The 17,950-nt window shown below is 51.9% G+C and overlaps 1 protein-coding gene across 1 annotated transcript in view; it reads right to left on the bottom strand.

Moving 5' to 3' along the window:
- The window catches only part of LOC116958122 (alpha-2-antiplasmin-like), a 38,124-nt gene extending 20,707 nt beyond the window's left edge, over nt 1–17,417 (bottom strand). Inside the window, exons 1-4 of the mRNA XM_076064482.1 lie at nt 17,278–17,417; nt 8,790–8,874; nt 3,649–3,706; nt 1,960–2,136 (exon numbers count right to left, since the gene is read on the bottom strand). Of these exons, the coding sequence (XP_075920597.1) occupies nt 1,960–2,136; nt 3,649–3,706; nt 8,790–8,873 (319 nt within the window). The 5' untranslated portion in view covers nt 8,874; nt 17,278–17,417. The remainder of the gene's footprint in view (nt 1–1,959; nt 2,137–3,648; nt 3,707–8,789; nt 8,875–17,277) is intronic.
- Nucleotides 17,418–17,950: the final 533 nt, after the last annotated feature.

A 17,950-nucleotide genomic window follows, 5' to 3' on the forward strand; every position in this document is an offset into this window, starting at 1 on the left:
CACCACCATCACCACCACCACCATCACCACCACCATCACCACCACCATCACCACCACCACCACCGTCACCACCACCACCGTCACCACCACCACCATCACCACCACCACCACCGTCACCACCACCACCGTCACCACCACCGTCACCAGCACCACCACCACCACCACCGTCACCACTTCCAGGTTTGGTGACCCCTGGCTAGGTTTGGTGACCCCTGGCTAGGTTTGGTGACCCCTGGCTAGGTTTGGTGACCCCTGACCCCTGGCTAGGTTTGGTAAACCCTGGCTAGGTTTGGTGACCCCTGACCCCTGGCTAGGTTTGGTGACCCCTGGCTAGGTTTGGTGACCCCTGGCTAGGTTTGGTGACCCCTGACCCCTGGCTAGGTTTGGTGACCTCTGGCTAGGTTTGGTGACCCCTGGCTAGGTTTGGTGACCCCTGGCTAGGTTTGGTGACCCCTGGCTAGGTTTGGTGACCCCTGACCCCTGGCTAGGTTTGGTAAACCCTGGCTAGGTTTGGTGACCCCTGACCCCTGGCTGTGTTTTGTGACCCCTGGCTAGGTTTGGTGAACTCTGGCTAGGTTTGGTGACCCCTGGCTAGGTTTGGTGACCCCTGGCTAGGTTTGGTGACCCCTGACCCCTGGCTAGGTTTGGTGACCCCTGGCTAGGTTTGGTGACCCCCTGGCTAGGTTTGGTGACCCCTGACCCCTGGCTAGGTTTGGTGACCCCTGGCTAGGTTTGGTGACCCCCTGGCTAGGTTTGGTGACCCCTGGCTAGGTTTGGTGACCCCTGGCTAGGTTTGGTGACCCCTGGCTAGGTTTGGTGACCCCCTGGCTAGGTTTGGTGACCCCTGACCCCTGGCTAGGTTTGGTGACCCCTGGCTAGGTTTGGTGACCCCCTGGCTTGACCCCCTGGCTAGGTTTGGTGACCCCCTGGCTAGGTTTGGTGACCCCTGGCTAGGTTTGGTGACCCCCTGGCTAGGGTTGCGCGTCCACAGTGAGGGACAGTCGCCCGCGAGGAGAACAGAAAGAGGAGAAGCCGCCGAAACGATGGCCAGAAACTAGGGGAAGGGAGGGGGCTAGGGAGGGAGGGGGGAGGGAGGGGGCTAGGGAGGGAGGGGGGGGGGCTAGGGAGGGAGGGGGGGACTAGGGAGGGGGCTAGGGAGGGGGGGGAGGAAGGGAGGGAGGAAGGGGGATAGGGAGGGAGGGGGGAGGGAGGGAGGGAGGGGGGGGGGCTAGGGAGGGAGGGGGGGACTAGGGAGGGAGGGGGAGGGAGGGGGGCTAGGGAGGGAGGGGGGCTAGGGAGGGAGGGGGAGGGAGGGAGGGGGCTAGGGAGGGAGGGGGGGACTAGGGAGGGAGGGGGGAGGGAGGGGGCTAGGGAGGGAGGGGGGCTAGGGAGGGAGGGGGGAGGGAGGAGGGAGGGAGGGAGGGGGCTAGGGAGGGAGGGGGGGACTAGGGAGGGAGGGGGGGGGGGCTAGGGAGGAGGGAGGGGGCTAGTGAGGGAGTGAAGAGGTAGCGGGCTAGGTAGCTAGCGAGTGAAGAGGTAGCGGGCTAGGGAGTGAGTGAAGAGGTAGCGGGCTAGGGAGTGAGTGAAGAGGTAGCGGGCTAGGTAGCTAGCGAGTGAAGAGGTAGCGGGCTAGGGAGTGAGTGAAGAGGTAGCGGGCTAGGTAGCTAGCGAGTGAAGAGGTAGCGGGCTAGGTAGCTAGCGAGTGAAGAGGTAGCGGGCTAGGGAGTGAGTGAAGAGGTAGCGGGCTAGGGAGTGAGTGAAGAGGTAGCGGGCTAGGTAGCTAGCGAGTGAAGAGGTAGCGGGCTAGGGAGTGAGTGAAGAGGTAGCGGGCTAGGGAGTGAGTGAAGAGGTAGCGGGCTAGGTAGCTAGGGAGTGAAGAGGTAGCGGGCTAGGGAGTGAGTGAAGAGGTAGCTAGGTAGGTAGTGAGGTAGTGAGGATGTGCAGGACGAGAGGAGGTACCCAGGGCGAGGTTAGCGAGCACCATGGCGATGCTGACTGGCGAGATGACGATGTTGGTGGTGGGAGGCAGGGAGCTGTCCAGCACGCGGAACAGGCTGAGGCCTAGCTCCAAGATGGCCTCCACGACACGCTCCACCTCCTGGGGGCTGGGCGCTAGTGAGACGTCACAGGGGGCCTCTGGCGGAGGGGAGGGGCGGCAGGGGGGGGAGCGGGGAGTGGTGGGTCTACGGGTCTCTGTGTGGTGAGTCTATGGGTCTCTGTGTGGTGAGTCTGTGGGTCTCTGTGCGGTGAGTCTATGGGTCTCTGTGCGGTGAGTCTATGGGTCTCTGTGTGGTGAGTCTGTGGGTCTCTGTGCGGTGAGTCTATGGGTCTCTGTGTGGTGAGTCTATGGGTCTCTGTGTGGTGAGTCTGTGGGTCTCTGTGTGGTGAGTCTGTGGGTCTCTGTGTGATGAGTCTGTGGGTCTCTGTGTGGTGAGTCTATGGGTCTCTATGTGGTGAGTCTATGGGTCTCTGTGTGGTGAGTCTGTGGGTCTCTGTGTGGTGAGTCTATGGGTCTCTGTGTGGTGAGTCTGTGGGTCTCTGTGTGGTGAGTCTGTGGGTCTCTGTGTGGTGAGTCTGTGGGTCTCTGTGTGGTGAGTCTGTGGGTCTCTGTGTGGTGAGTCTGTGGGTCTCTGTGCGGTGAGTCTATGGGTCTCTGTGCGGTGAGTCTATGGGTCTCTGTGTGGTGAGTCTGTGGGTCTCTGTGCGGTGAGTCTATGGGTCTCTGTGTGGTGAGTCTATGGGTCTCTGTGTGGTGAGTCTGTGGGTCTCTGTGTGGTGAGTCTGTGGGTCTCTGTGTGATGAGTCTGTGGGTCTCTGTGTGGTGAGTCTATGGGTCTCTATGTGGTGAGTCTATGGGTCTCTGTGTGGTGAGTCTGTGGGTCTCTGTGTGGTGAGTCTATGGGTCTCTGTGTGGTGAGTCTGTGGGTCTCTGTGTGGTGAGTCTGTGGGTCTCTGTGTGGTGAGTCTGTGGGTCTCTGTGTGGTGAGTCTGTGGGTCTCTGTGTGGTGAGTCTGTGGGTCTCTGTGTGATGAGTCTATGGGTCTCTATGTGGTGAGTCTATGGGTCTCTGTGTGGTGAGTCTATGGGTCTCTGTGTGGTGAGTCTGTGGGTCTCTGTGTTGTGAGTCTATGGGTCTCTGTGTGGTGAGTCTAAAGGTGGTGAGTCTATGGGTCTCTGTGTGGTGAGTCTATGAGTGGTGAGTCTATGGGTCTCTGTGTGGTGAGTCTCTGTGTGGTGAGTCTATGGGTCTCTGTGTGGTGAGTCTATGGGTCTCTGTGTGGTGAGTCTGTGGGTCTCTGTGTGGTGAGTCTATGGGTCTCTGTGTGGTGAGTCTGTGGGTCTCTGTGTGGTGAGTCTATGGGTCTCTGTGTGGTGAGTCTATGGGTCTCTGTGTGGTGAGTCTATGGGTGTAGTGAACAAAGGCCTACAGCCCTGCTAGAGGCTACCTGGGGTAGCTTTGTCTGTGTGTGGTGTGTAGTACATAGACACTGCTGCTGCTACTCGCCAGCTAACAACACTTGCCCCTACATCCCTACTCGAGGCTACCTGGGGGAGCTTTGTCTGTGTGTGGTGTGTGTAGTACATAGACACTGCTGCTGCTACTCGCTAGTTAACAGCACTTGCCCCTGCAGCCCTGCTGGAGGCTACCTGGGGGAGCTTTGTCTGTGCCTCTGAACGGTCCGTGGGTTTTGCGGACGTCATCCTCCTGGGGAAATAGAGAAGAAAGTTGATAGAACTTCAACCTAGACACTGAGACACCGGGACACTGAGACAGCTGAGACACCGAGACACTGAGACACCGAGACACGGTCTCAGTGTCTCAGTTTCTAGACACTGAGACACGGTCTCAGCTGTCTAGACACTGAGACACGGTTTCAGTGTCTCAGTTTCTAGACACTGAGACACTGAGACACGGTCTCCACTGTCTAGACACTGAGACACGGTTTCAGTGTCTAGACACTGAGACACTGAGACACTGAGACACGGTCTCAGTGTCTAGACACTGAGACAGCTGAGACACCGAGACACTGAGACAGCTGAGACACCGAGACACGGTCTCAGTGTCTCAGTGTCTCAGTGTCTCAGCTGTCTATACACTGAGACACTGAGACACGGTCTCAGCTGTCTAGACACTGAGACACGGTCTCAGTGTCTAGACAGCTGAGACACTGAGACACGTGTCTAAGCTGTCTAGACAGTGGAGACACGTGTCTCAGTGTCTAGACACTGAGACACGGTCTCAGCTGTCGAGACACTGAGACAGCTGAGACACTGAGACACGGTTTCAGTGTCTCAGTTTCTCGACACTGAGGCACTGAGACACTGAGATACGGTCTCCACTGTCTAGACTCTGAGACACGTGTCTCAGCTGTCTAGACATTGAGACACTGAGACACTGAGACACGGTCTCAGCTGTCTAGAGTCTAGACACTGAGACACGGTCTCAGTGTCTAGACTCTGAGACACGTGTCTCAGCTGTCTAGACACTGAGACACTGAGACACTGAGACACGGTCTCAGCTGTCTAGACACTGAGACACTGAGACACTGAGACACGGTCTCAGTGTCTAGACCAGTGGTTCTTAACCTTGTTGGAGGTACCGAACCCCACCAGTTTCATATGCGCATTCACCGAACCCCTCTTTAGTGAAAAATAAAATGTGATTTTTTTCAAATTCAAGACATAGATATGTTTTTTACTGGTACACAAAATGAGCCGTGCATGAACATTACCTTGTTCAAAGAATAAAACCAACACAATGCATAAACTCACAACAAATTACATACCTGGAAATCAATGTGACTTCTGCTGTTGCCTTTGAGAGATCAGTTCAGATATGCGTGGCTTCACCTTGGCAAGTGCCACTCTCATGTCATTTTCACAGCAAAGTCTGTTCCTTTTCTTCGTTTTTATGTCCAGCATCCTCGAAAAGGATTGCTCACAAAGATATGTTGTAACAAATGGTATAAAAAAATCCAGGGCTTTCTTAGCAATAACTGGATACTTGTTCATTTGTCGACACCAAAACGTTGAGAGCGTTGTTGTTCTGAAGAGTTGCTGTTGAACCTGGCTCTGCTGAATTTCAATGATTTCGTCGAGGAATTCATCATTGACATCTGCTGTTTCAACAGCAAACGTGAACGGCTGTCTCACCCATGCTGGATATGACTCTCTTGTAGGGAAATATCCGTCGAGAGACTTTGCAAGCTCATCTAAGTGCGTGGCAATTGTTTGCTTCAGTTCCGTGGATACAGAAATATCTCCGATTCCAGACACATCTTCGATCTTACTTGCACAGTCGTCCAGAAGCGGGAAGTTTGCGAAGTTATTGTTCTCTGTTCGTCGTTTCCATAACGGTAGCTTTTTTTGAAAAGCCTTCAGGTGTTCTTCCGCTTCCATGATATTGACTCCACCACCCTGCATCTGCTGATTGAGATGATTGAGAGCTGCGAATATATCAGCCATGGACGCTAAAATGAGAATGAACTCAGGATTTTTTAAGCAATCTGCATGGCAGTGTTGGTGCTCTTGCAAAAACAGGGCTAATTCCACACGCATGGCAAAAACACGATTCAGCACCTGTCCCCGGGATAACCACCGAATATTAGAATGGAGCAGAAGTACCTCAAATTCAGAGCCCATTTCTTTACACAGCTCACTGAAGATGCGGTGCCTCAGAGCACTTTTTCGCACATAGTTCACACATTCCACCACAGTTTTTAATACTTCTGCCATTTTTGGAGGTAAGGTTTTTGTTGCCAACGCATGCCTGTGCAGAATACAATGCGTCACAATGATGTGTGGTGCATCGGCCTTTACTAGCGCACCAAAACCAGACTTTCTTCCCAGCATGACTGGAGCTCCGTCCGTACAAACTGCAGAAACCATATCCCATGAAAGATTGTTGTCTCTGAAGAAGTCATCCACAAGCTTCTTCACATCGGCTGCCTTCGTTGTTGTTGTAAGAGGCTTACAAAATAAAAACTCTTCTTTTATCATGTCGTCTTTCACATAGCGTACAAAAACAGCAAGCTGGCTTAGATCAGAAACGTCTGTGGTTTCGTCGAGTTGAAGGCTGAATTTTGCCGGGCTTGAAATCAGATCCGCGACTACTTGAGCCAAGATGTCTTTAATCATGTCTTCTATTCTGTCACTGACGGTGTCATTTGAAAGGGGAATTTGGGATAATTTACCTTCGGCCGCTGTTCCGAGTATCAGATTCGCCATCTTTAATGCAGCTGGTTTCACAAGTGTTTCACCAATGGTGTGTGGCTTGCCCTGCTTTGCGATCAGGTAAGCAACTTCGTACGATGCTGTCAGGATCGGTTTGTTAACAGGTACAAATCCAAGAGCAGGCAGAGTGGCCCTTTCATCGAATCTGGCTCTCTTCACCCTGAATTCAGCAAGTGTTGTGTTCTTGTATTCCCCGTCTCCATGCAGCTTCAAGAAGTGTTCCTTTAGTTTTGCCGGTGCAAGACTAGAGTTGCTCAACTTGGCGTTGCAAATCATGCAGATAGGACGCTCACTCCCATCACGTTCCGTGATACATGAGAATCCATGTTGTACATATTCGTCCGACCACTTTCTTCTTTTGCCCGACATAGTTAGTATGGATAAAATATTAAAGAAATCACACGACGTACGACAACAACAGTCACACGTTGACTACTGAGTATGCACTAAATTCCCCGCAGCGCTGATTGGCCAAGCAGTGTAGCATGATCATCTGCAGCCAGTGATGGCCAAGCGGGCCGTGTGTGTCATCACAAATTTACACAATAATTCAAGTGTGTCCGGACCTCCGTGGCGGGGGCTCTGCCGAACCCCTGAGATCGACTCACCGAACCCCTGGGGTTCGATCGAACCCAGGTTAAGAACCACTGGTCTAGACACTGCGACACTGAGACAGTGTCTCAGCTGTCTAGACACTGAGACACTGAGACACGGTCTCAGCTGTCTAGACACTGCGACACTGAGACACGGTCTCAGCTGTCTAGACACTGTGACACTGAGACACTGAGAGAGTCTCAGCTGTCTAGACACTGAGACACTGAGACAGTGTCTCAGCTGTCTAGACACTGAGACACTGAGACACTGAGACACGGTCTCAGTGTCTAGACTCTGAGACACGTGTCTCAGCTGTCTAGACACTGAGACACTGAGACACGGTCTCAGCTGTCTAGACACTGAGACACTGAGACACTGAGACACGGTCTCAGTGTCTAGACTCTGAGACACGTGTCTCAGCTGTCTAGACACTGAGACACTGAGACACTGAGACACGGTCTCAGTGTCTAGACACTGCGACACTGAGACACTGAGACACGGTCTCAGTGTCTAGACAGCTGAGACCGTGTGTCAGTGTCTCAGCTGTCTAGACACTGAGACACGTGTCTCAGTGTCTATATACTGAGACACTGAGACACTGAGACACTGAGACACGGTCTCAGCTGTCGAGACACTGAGACAGCTGAGACACCGAGACACTGAGACAGCTGAGACACCGAGACACGGTTTCAGTGTCTCAGTTTCTAGACACTGAGACACTGAGACACGGTCTCCACTGTCTAGACTCTGAGACACGTGTCTCAGAGTCTAGACAGCTGAGACACTGAGACACTGAGACACGGTCTCAGCTGTCTAGACACTGAGACACTGAGACACTGAGACACGGTCTCAGCTGTCTAGACACTGAGACACTGAGACACTGAGACACGGTCTCAGCTGTCTAGACACTGAGACACTGAGACACTGAGACACGGTCTCCACTGTCTAGACACTGAGACACGGTTTCAGTGTATAGACAGCTGAGACACTGAGACACTGAGACACGGTCTCAGTGTCTCAGTGTCTTGGCAGTGACCGTGTCTCAGTGTCTCAGTGTCTCAGTGTCTCAGTGTCTAGACACTGAGACCGTGTCTCAGTGTCTCAGTGTCTCAGTGTCTAGAGACCGTGTCTGAGACCGTGTCTCAGTGTCTCAGTGTCTAGAAACTGATACACTGAGACCGTGTCTCGGTGTCTCAGCTGTCTCAGTGTCTCGGTGTCTCAGTATCTAGACACTGAGACACGGTCTCTGCTGTCTAGACACTGAGACACTGAGACACGGTCTCTGCTGTCTAGACACTGAGACACTGAGACAGTGTCTCGCTGTCTAGACACTGAGACACTGAGACACGGTCTCAGCTGTCTAGACACTGAGACACTGAGACACGTGTCTCAGCTGTCTAGACACTGAGACACGTGTCTCGGACACGTGTCTCAGTGTCTAGATACTGAGTCACCGAGACACTGAGACAGCTGAGACACCGAGACACGGTCTCAGTGTCTCAGTTTCTAGACACTGAGACACTGAGACACGGGCTCCACTGTCTAGACACTGAGACACGGTTTCAGTGTCGAGACAGCTGAGACCGTGTCTCAGTGTCTCAGTGTCTAGACAGCTGAGACCGTGTCTCAGTGTCTCAGTGTCTCAGCTGTCTAGACACTGAGACACTGAGACACTGAGACACGGTCTCAGCTGTCTAGACACTGAGACAGTGTCTCAGCTGTCTAGACACTGAGACACTGAGACACGGTCTCAGCTGTCTAGACACTGAGACACCGAGACACTGAGACAGCTGAGACACCGAGACACGGTCTCAGTGTCTCAGTTTCTAGACACTGAGACACTGAGACACGGTCTCAGCTGTCTAGACACTGAGACACGTGTCTCCACTGTCTAGACACTGAGACAGTGTCTCAGGAGTTGCCTGAGACAAGGCCTCAAGATGTTGAATCGGCTTCGTCACCTTTGCGAATCGTCCACTGTCCTTGGTCGCATGCAGGCAGCCAATCACGGCGCTCAGCAGCAGGCAGCGAAGAGCCCAATGCATTCTGGGGGACGGAAGAAACGCCACGTGGTAAGCCATTGTGACGGTCGGTGACGTCATCGGTGACGTCATCGGTGACATCGCCTACGTCATCGCCTACGTCTTCGTCGTCATGGTCACCACCATTAACACCACAAATACCACCACCACCATCACCACCACCACCATCATCACCACCATCATCCCCACCACCATCACCACCATCACCACCACCATCACCACCACCATCATCACCATCACCACCACCATCACCACCATCACCACCACCATCACCACCACCATCACCACCACCATCACCATCACCACCACCATCATCACCATCACCACCACCATCACCACCACCATCACCACCATTACCACCACCATCATCACCATCACCACCACCATCACCACCATCACCACCATCACCACCACCATCACCACCATCACCACCACCACCATTACCACCACCACCACAACCATCACCACCACTACCTTCATCTACACCATCACCACCACCACCACGTCCATCACCACCACCACCATCGATCGGAGACCCCCAGGAACAGCTTTGGATCACCGTTGGATCACCGTTCTTTCCCCTAAGCATGGTGATAGGTGTTACTTCAGAGCGATTTGTGATCGCGGGCCACTTAGGCAGACTCCATCTCCTCAGCAACCCGCGACCACCACCCATCCTTGCAGCGCCTCACGGCTCTCCGAACCTCCGAGCGAAGGCTGCGGTAAGCCTCCTCATTCTCTGACGTGGGATGCTGTAGCCGATGACAGTGGGCCTGTCGCTTTTTCTCAGCCATCCTGAACAACTCCTCTGTCAGCCAGGGTCTCTGGGGAGGTCTGGACCGCGTACCCAAAGCAGCCAATGCAGCTGCATGAGTCACAGTCCTAAACCTCGCCCATTTACCCTCGACATCAGGAGGAGTGGGGGACGATGCCAACCCCAGCCGCAAGCGATGATGAAATTCTCGCTTGCAACTTTCATCAGCTAGCTGAGACCAGGCCACTTTAGGTTGGAATGGGGTCCTGGGTGTACACCCACCACCGGAGTGGAAGAATGGCAGGCGCATCTTACAGATGACTAGTCGATGGTCAGTGGGCAGATCAGCTCCATAACCACCACCACAACCACCACCATCACCAACACCATCGCCACCATCATCACCAACACCACCATCACCTCCATCACCACCACCATCACCGCCACCACCATCATCACCAACACCACCACCAACACCACCTCCATCACCAACACCACCACCACCACCATCATCACCACCACCATCAACACCACCACCACCATCACCACCGTCATCACTACCATCACCTCCATCGCCACCACCTCCATCACCACCACCGTCACCACCATCAGCACCATCATCACCACCACCATCACCACCTCCATCACCTCCATCGCCACCACCTCCATCGCCACCACCTCCATCACCACCACCGTCACCACCACCATCACCACCACCACCATCACCACCATCACCACCATCACCACCATCACCACCACCTCCACCATCACCACCACCATCACCGCCATCACCACCACCATCACCACCACCATCACCACCACCACCATCACCACCATCACCACCACCATCACCACCATCACCACCACCATCACCACCATCAACACCACCACCACCATCACCACCATCATCACTACCATCACCTCCATCGCCACCACCTCCATCACCACCACCGTCACCACCATCACCACCATCATCACCACCACCATCACCACCTCCATCACCTCCATCGCCACCACCTCCATCGCCACCACCTCCATCACCACCACCATCACCACCACCACCATCACCACCACCATCACCACCACCATCACCACCACCATCACCAACACCATCACCACCATCACCACCACCATCACCACCACCATCACCACCGTGTAAATCATTGTCGTGATGTTGACTCTCCCTGTACACAGACTTACCCCGCGGTATTTAAAGAGTCAACAGTGGGGGGTGGGGGGGTGGAACCTCGCTGAACCCCACGGGGCCACCCTTCAAAATAAAAGTCCCCCCCAACCCCTAAGGACCCCCCCCCTCTCTCGCTCAACCCCACGGGGCCACCCTTCAAAATAAAAGCCCCCCCCCCAACCCCTAAGGACCCCCCTCCCCTCTCGCTCAACCCCACGGGGCCACCCTTCAAAATAAAAGTCCCCCCCAACCCCTAAGGACCCCCCTCGTTGTTTAAAGAGTCAAGGGTGGCTGATATCATCATCATCAATGACCACGTGGGAATTTCTAGCCACAGCCAAATCCTCTAAACGAAGAGAGACACACAGAGACCCAGTGATTAATAGAGATTCCTAGAGATCAATGGAGATGCATAGAGACCCATGTAGACACACAGAGACCCATAGAGACCCATAGAGGCATACAGATCAGTAAAGATGCATAGAGACCCATGTCGACACACAGAGACCCATAGAGACACACAGATCAATAGAGATGCATAGAGACCCATGTAGACACACAGAGATCCATGTAGACACACAGAGACCCATAGAGACCCATAGAGACACTGAGACTAATAGTGATGCATAGAGACTCATGTAGACACACAGAGACCCATAGAGACACAGATTAATAGAGATGCATAGAGACCCACAGAGACCCACAGAGACTCATAGACACACAGAGACCCACACTCACAGAGACCCACAGAGACCCACACCCACAGAGACCCACACTCACAGAGACCCACAGAGACCCACACTAACAGAGACTCACAGAGACCCACACTCACAGAGACCCACACTCACAGAGACCCACAGAGACCCACACTAACAGAGACCCACAGAGACCCACACTCACAGAGACCCATACTCACAGAGACCCACAGAGACCCACACTCACAGAGACCCACAGAGACCCACACTAACAGAGACCCACAGAGACCCACACTAACAGAGACTCACAGAGACCCACACTCACAGAGACCCACACTAACAGACACCCACAGAGACCCATACTCACAGAGACCCACAGAGACTCACACTAACAGAGACCCACACTCACAGAGACCCACAGGCGAGGTAGTCAACATCTCCTAGCCACTGTGGTTACACAGGATCTAACCACGACCTCCTGTATACCAGGCGAGGTAGTCAACATCTCCTAGCCACTGTGGTGTCAGGATCTAACCCACGACTTCCTGTAGACCAGGCGACATCTCGCCACGGCATTTGTAATCACTGAGGCTCACAGAGCCAGACTAAGACTCCCTCCCATATGGTTCAGTTATTAATCACTGAGGCTCACAGAGCCAGACTAAGGCTCCCTCCCATAGAGTTCAGTGTTAATCACTGAGGCTCACAGAGCCAGACTAAGACTCCCTCCCATAGGGTTCAGTTATTAATCACTGAGGCTCACAGAGCCAGACTAAGACTCCCTCCCATAGGGTTCAGTCTTAATCACTGAGGCTCACAGAACCAGACTAAGGCTCCCTCCCATAGGGTTCAGTGTTAATCACTGAGGCTCACGGAGCCAGGCTAAGGCTCCCTCAAGGTTCAGTGTTAACCACTGAGGCTCACAGAGCCAGACTAAGGCTCCCTCCCATAGGGTTCAGTTATTAATCACTGAGGCTCACAGAGCCAGACTAAGGCTCCCTCCCATTGAGTTCAGTTCTTAATCACTGAGGCTCAGAGAGCCAGACTAAGGCTCTCTCCCATAGAGTTCAGTGTTAATCACTGAGGCTCACAGAGCCAGACTAAGGCTCCCTCCCATAGGGTTCAGTGTTAATCACTGAGGCTCACAGAGCCAGACTAAGGCTCCCTCCCAAAGGGTTCAGTGTTAATCAGTGAGACTCCCATAGGGTGCAGTGTTAATCACCGAGACTCCCATAGGGTTCAGTGTTATCACTGAGTCTCCCACAGGGTTCAGTGTTAATCACTGAGACTCCCATAGGGTTCGTTGTTAATCACCGAGACTCCCATAGGGTTCAGTGTTAATCACTGAGACTCCCATAGGGTTCAATGTTAATCACCGAGACTCCCATAGGATTCAGTGTTAATCACTGAGACTCCCATAGGGTTCAGTGTTATCACTGAGTCTCCCACAGGGTTCAGTGTTAATCACTGAGACTCCCATAGGGTTCAGTGTTAATCACTGAGACTCCCATAGGGTGCAGTGTTAATCACTGAGTCTCCCATAGGGTTCAGTGTTAATCACTGAGACTCCCATAGGGTTCAGTGTTAATCACTGAGACTCCCATAGGGTTCACTGTTAATCACTGAGACTCCCATAGGGTTCAGTGTTAATCACTGAGACTCCCACAGGGTTCAGTGTTAATCACTGAGACTCCCATAGGGTTCAGTGTTAATCACTGAGACTCCCATAGGGTGCAGTGTTAATCACTGAGTCTCCCATAGGGTTCAGTGTTAATCACTGAGACTCCCATAGGGTTCAGTGTTAATCACTGAGACTCCCATAGGGTTCACTGTTAATCACTGAGACTCCCATAGGGTTCAGTGTTAATCACCGAGACTCCCATAGGGTTCAGTGTTAATCACTGAGTCTCCCATAGGGTTCAGTGTTAATCACCGAGACTCCCATAGGGTTCAGTGTTAATCACTGAGTCTCCCATAGGGTTCAGTGTTAATCACTGAGTCTCCCATAGGGTTCAGTGTTAATCACTGAGACTCCCATAGGGTTCAATGTTAATCACCGAGACTCCCATAGGGTTCAGTGTTAATCACTGAGACTCCCATAGGGTTCAGTGTTAATCACTGAGACTCCCATAGGGTTCAGTGTTAATCACTGAGACTCCCATAGGGTTCAGTGTTAATCACTGAGACTCCCATAGGGTGCAGTGTTAATCACCGAGACTCCCATAGGGTTCAGTGTTAATCACTGAGACTCCCATAGGGTTCAGTGTTAATCACCGAGACTCCCATAGGGTTCAGTGTTCATCACCGAGACTCCCATAGGGTTCAGTGTTCATCACCGAGACTCCCATAGGGTTCAGTGTTCATCACCGAGACTCCCATAGGGTTCAGTGTTAATCACTGAGACTCCCACAGGGTTCAGTGTTAATCACCGAGACTCCCATAGGGTTCAGTGTTCATCACTGAGACTCCCATAGGGTTCAGTGTTAATCACTGAGACTCCCATAGGGTTCAGTGTTAATCACTGAGACTCCCATAGGGTTCAGTGTTAATCACTGAGACTCCCATAGGGTTCAGTGTTAATCACTGAGACTCCCATAGGGTTCAGTGTTAATCACCGAAACTCCCATAGGGTTCAGTGTTAATCACTGAGACTCCCATAGGGTTCCGTGTTAATCACTGAGACTCCCATAGGGTTCAGTGTTAATCACTGAGACTCCCATAGGGTTCAGTGTTAATCACTGAGACTCCCATAGGGTTCAGTGTTAATCACTGAGACTCCCATAGGGTTCAGTGTTAATCACTGAGACTCCCATAGGGTTCACTGTTAATCACTGAGACTCCCATAGGGTTCAGTGTTAATCACTGAGACTCCCATAGGGTTCAGTGTTAATCACTGAGACTCCCATAGGGTTCAGTGGTAATCACTGAGACTCCCATAGGGTTCAGTGTTAATCACTGAGACTCCCATAGGGTTCACTGTTAATCACTGAGACTCCCATAGGGTTCACTGTTAATCACTGAGACTCCCATAGGGTTCAGTGTTAATCACCGAGACTCCCATAGGGTTCAGTGTTAATCACTGAGTCTCCCATAGGGTTCAGTGTTAATCACCGAGACTCCCATAGAGTTCAGTGTTAATCACTGAGTCTCCCATAGGGTTCAGTGTTAATCACTGAGACTCCCATAGGGTTCAATGTTAATCACCGAGACTCCCATAGTGTTCAGTGTTAATCACTGAGACTCCCATAGGGTTCAGTGTTAATCATTGAGGCTCACATAGGGTTCAGTGTTAATCACTGAGACTCCCATAGGGTTCAGTGTTAATCACTGAGACTCCCATAGGGTTCAGTGTTAATCACCGAGACTCCCATAGGGTTCAGTGTTAATCACTGAGACTCCCATAGGGTTCAGTGTTAATCACCGAGACTCCCATAGGGTTCAGTGTTAATCACTGAGACTCCCATAGGGTTCAGTGTTCATCACCGAGACTCCCATAGGGTTCAGTGTTCATCACCGAGACTCCCATAGGGTTCAGTGTTAATCACTGAGACTCCCACAGGGTTCAGTGTTAATCACCGAGACTCCCATAGGGTTCAGTGTTCATCACCGAGACTCCCATAGGGTTCAGTGTTAATCACTGAGACTCCCATAGGGTTCAGTGTTAATCACTGAGACTCCCATAGGGTTCAGTGTTAATCACTGAGACTCCCATAGGGTTCAGTGTTAATCACTGAGACTCCCATAGGGTTCAGTGTTAATCACCGAGACTCCCATAGGGTTCAGTGTTAATCACTGAGACTCCCATAGGGTTCCGTGTTAATCACTGAGACTCCCATAGGGTTCAGTGTTAATCACTGAGACTCCCATAGGGTTCAGTGTTAATCACTGAGACTCCCACAGGGTTCAGTGTTAATCACTGAGGCTCACATAGGGTTCAGTGTTAATCACTGATACTCCCATAGGGTTCAGTGTTAATCACCGAGACTCCCATAGGGTTCAGTGTTAATCACTGAGACTCCCATAGGGTTCCGTGTTAATCACTGAGACTCCCATAGGGTTCAGTGTTAATCACTGAGACTCCCACAGGGTTCAGTGTTAATCACTGAGGCTCACATAGGGTTCAGTGTTAATCACTGATACTCCCATAGGGTTCAGTGTTCATCACCGAGACTCCCATAGGGTTCAGTGTTAATCACTGAGACTCCCACAGGGTTCAGTGTTAATCACCGAGACTCCCATAGGGTTCAGTGTTCATCACCGAGACTCCCATAGGGTTCAGTGTTAATCACTGAGACTCCCATAGGGTTCAGTGTTAATCACTGAGACTCCCATAGGGTTCAGTGTTAATCACTGAGACTCCCATAGGGTTCAGTGTTAATCACTGAGACTCCCATAGGGTTCAGTGTTAATCACCGAGACTCCCATAGGGTTCAGTGTTAATCACTGAGACTCCCATAGGGTTCCGTGTTAATCACTGAGACTCCCATAGGGTTCAGTGTTAATCACTGAGACTCCCATAGGGTTCAGTGTTAATCACTGAGACTCCCACAGGGTTCAGTGTTAATCACTGAGGCTCACATAGGGTTCAGTGTTAATCACTGATACTCCCATAGGGTTCAGTGTTAATCACCGAGACTCCCATAGGGTTCAGTGTTAATCACTGAGACTCCCATAGGGTTCCGTGTTAATCACTGAGACTCCCATAGGGTTCAGTGTTAATCACTGAGACTCCCACAGGGTTCAGTGTTAATCACTGAGGCTCACATAGGGTTCAGTGTTAATCACTGATACTCCCATAGGGTTCAGTGTTAATCACCGAGACTCCCATAGGGTTCAGTGTTAATCACTGAGACTCCCATAGGATTCCGTGTTAATCACTGAGACTCCCATAGGGTTCAGTGTTAATCACCGAGACTCCCATAGGGTTCAGTGTTAATCACTGAGACTCCCATAGGGTTCAGTGTTAATCACTGAGACTCCCACAGGGTTCAGTGTTAATCACCGAGACTCCCATAGGGTTCAGTGTTAATCACTGAGACTCCCATAGGGTTCCGTGTTAATCACTGAGACTCCCATAGGGTTCAGTGTTAATCACTGAGACTCCCACTGGGTTCAGTGTTAATCACTGAGACTCCCATAGGGTTCAGTGTTAATCACTGAGACTCCCATAGGGTTCCGTGTTAATCACTGAGACTCCCATAGGGTTCAGTGTTAATCACTGAGACTCCCATAGGGTTCAGTGTTAATCACTGAGACTCCCATAGGGTTCAGTGTTAATCACTGAGACTCCCATAGGGTTCAGTGTTAATCACTGAGACTCCCATAGGGTTCAGTGTTAATCACTGAGACTCCCATAGGGTTCAGTGTTAATCACTGAGACTCCCATAGGGTTCAGTGTTAATCACTGAGACTCCCATAGGGTTCAGTGTTAATCACTGAGACTCCCATAGGGTTCAGTGTTAATCACTGAGACTCCCATAGGGTTCAGTGTTAATCACTGAGACTCCCATAGGGTTCAGTGTTAATCACTGAGACTCCCATAGGGTTCAGTGTTAATCACTGAGACTCCCATAGGGTTCAGTGTTAATCACTGAGACTCCCACAGGGTTCAGTGTTAATCACTGAGACTCCCATAGGGTTCAGTGTTAATCACCGAGACTCCCATAGGGTTCAGTGTTAATCACTGAGACTCCCATAGGGTTCAGTGTTAATCACTGAGACTCCCATAGGGTTCAGTGTTAATCACTGAGGCTCACAGAGCCAGGCTCTCACCTGGCGGTGGTGGAGGACTTCTTTCGCACCGTACCCGAGCCAGCCAGCGGCAGGCGATGGTCACTGAGTGCGTTGGGGAGTCTCGCTCGGTCTATGCGGTGGGTAGGGGGACAGCTCGCGACTTTAACTGCGTGGGGGGAGAGGTGTGGGGGGAGTGGGGGGGAGGGGGGGGGCAGGGAGAGTGAGGGGAGGGTGGGGGGAGAGAGATAGGGGAGGGGAAAGTGGGGAGAGAGGGGGGAGAGTGGGGGTTCAATGTTAATCATTGAGGCTTACGGAGCCAGATTAACATTGAACCCTGCGGGAGTCTCGGTGATTAACATTGAACCCTGTGGGAGTCTCGGTGATTAACACTGAACCCTATGGGAGTCCCAGTGATTAACACTGAACCCTATGGGAGTCTCGGTGATTAACACTGAACCCTATGGGAGTCTCAGTGATTAACACTGAACCCTGTGGGAGACTCTGTGATTAACACTGAACCCTGTGGGAGTCTCAGTGATTAACACTGAACCCTGTGGGAGTCTCAGTGATTAACACTGAACCCTATGGGAGGGAGCCTTAGTCTGGCTCTGTGAGCCTCAGTGATTAAGAACTGAACCCTATGGGAGGGAGCCTTAGTCTGGCTCTGTGAGCCTTGGTGATTAACACTGAACCCTATGGGAGGGAGCCTGAG

The sequence above is a fragment of the Petromyzon marinus genome, unplaced genomic scaffold (assembly GCF_048934315.1).
Source record: "Petromyzon marinus isolate PM22_M1 ecotype Great Lakes invasive population unplaced genomic scaffold, UKy_Petmar_22M1.pri1.0 PM_Scaffold_48, whole genome shotgun sequence".
Taxonomy (NCBI): Eukaryota; Metazoa; Chordata; class Hyperoartia; order Petromyzontiformes; family Petromyzontidae; genus Petromyzon; species Petromyzon marinus.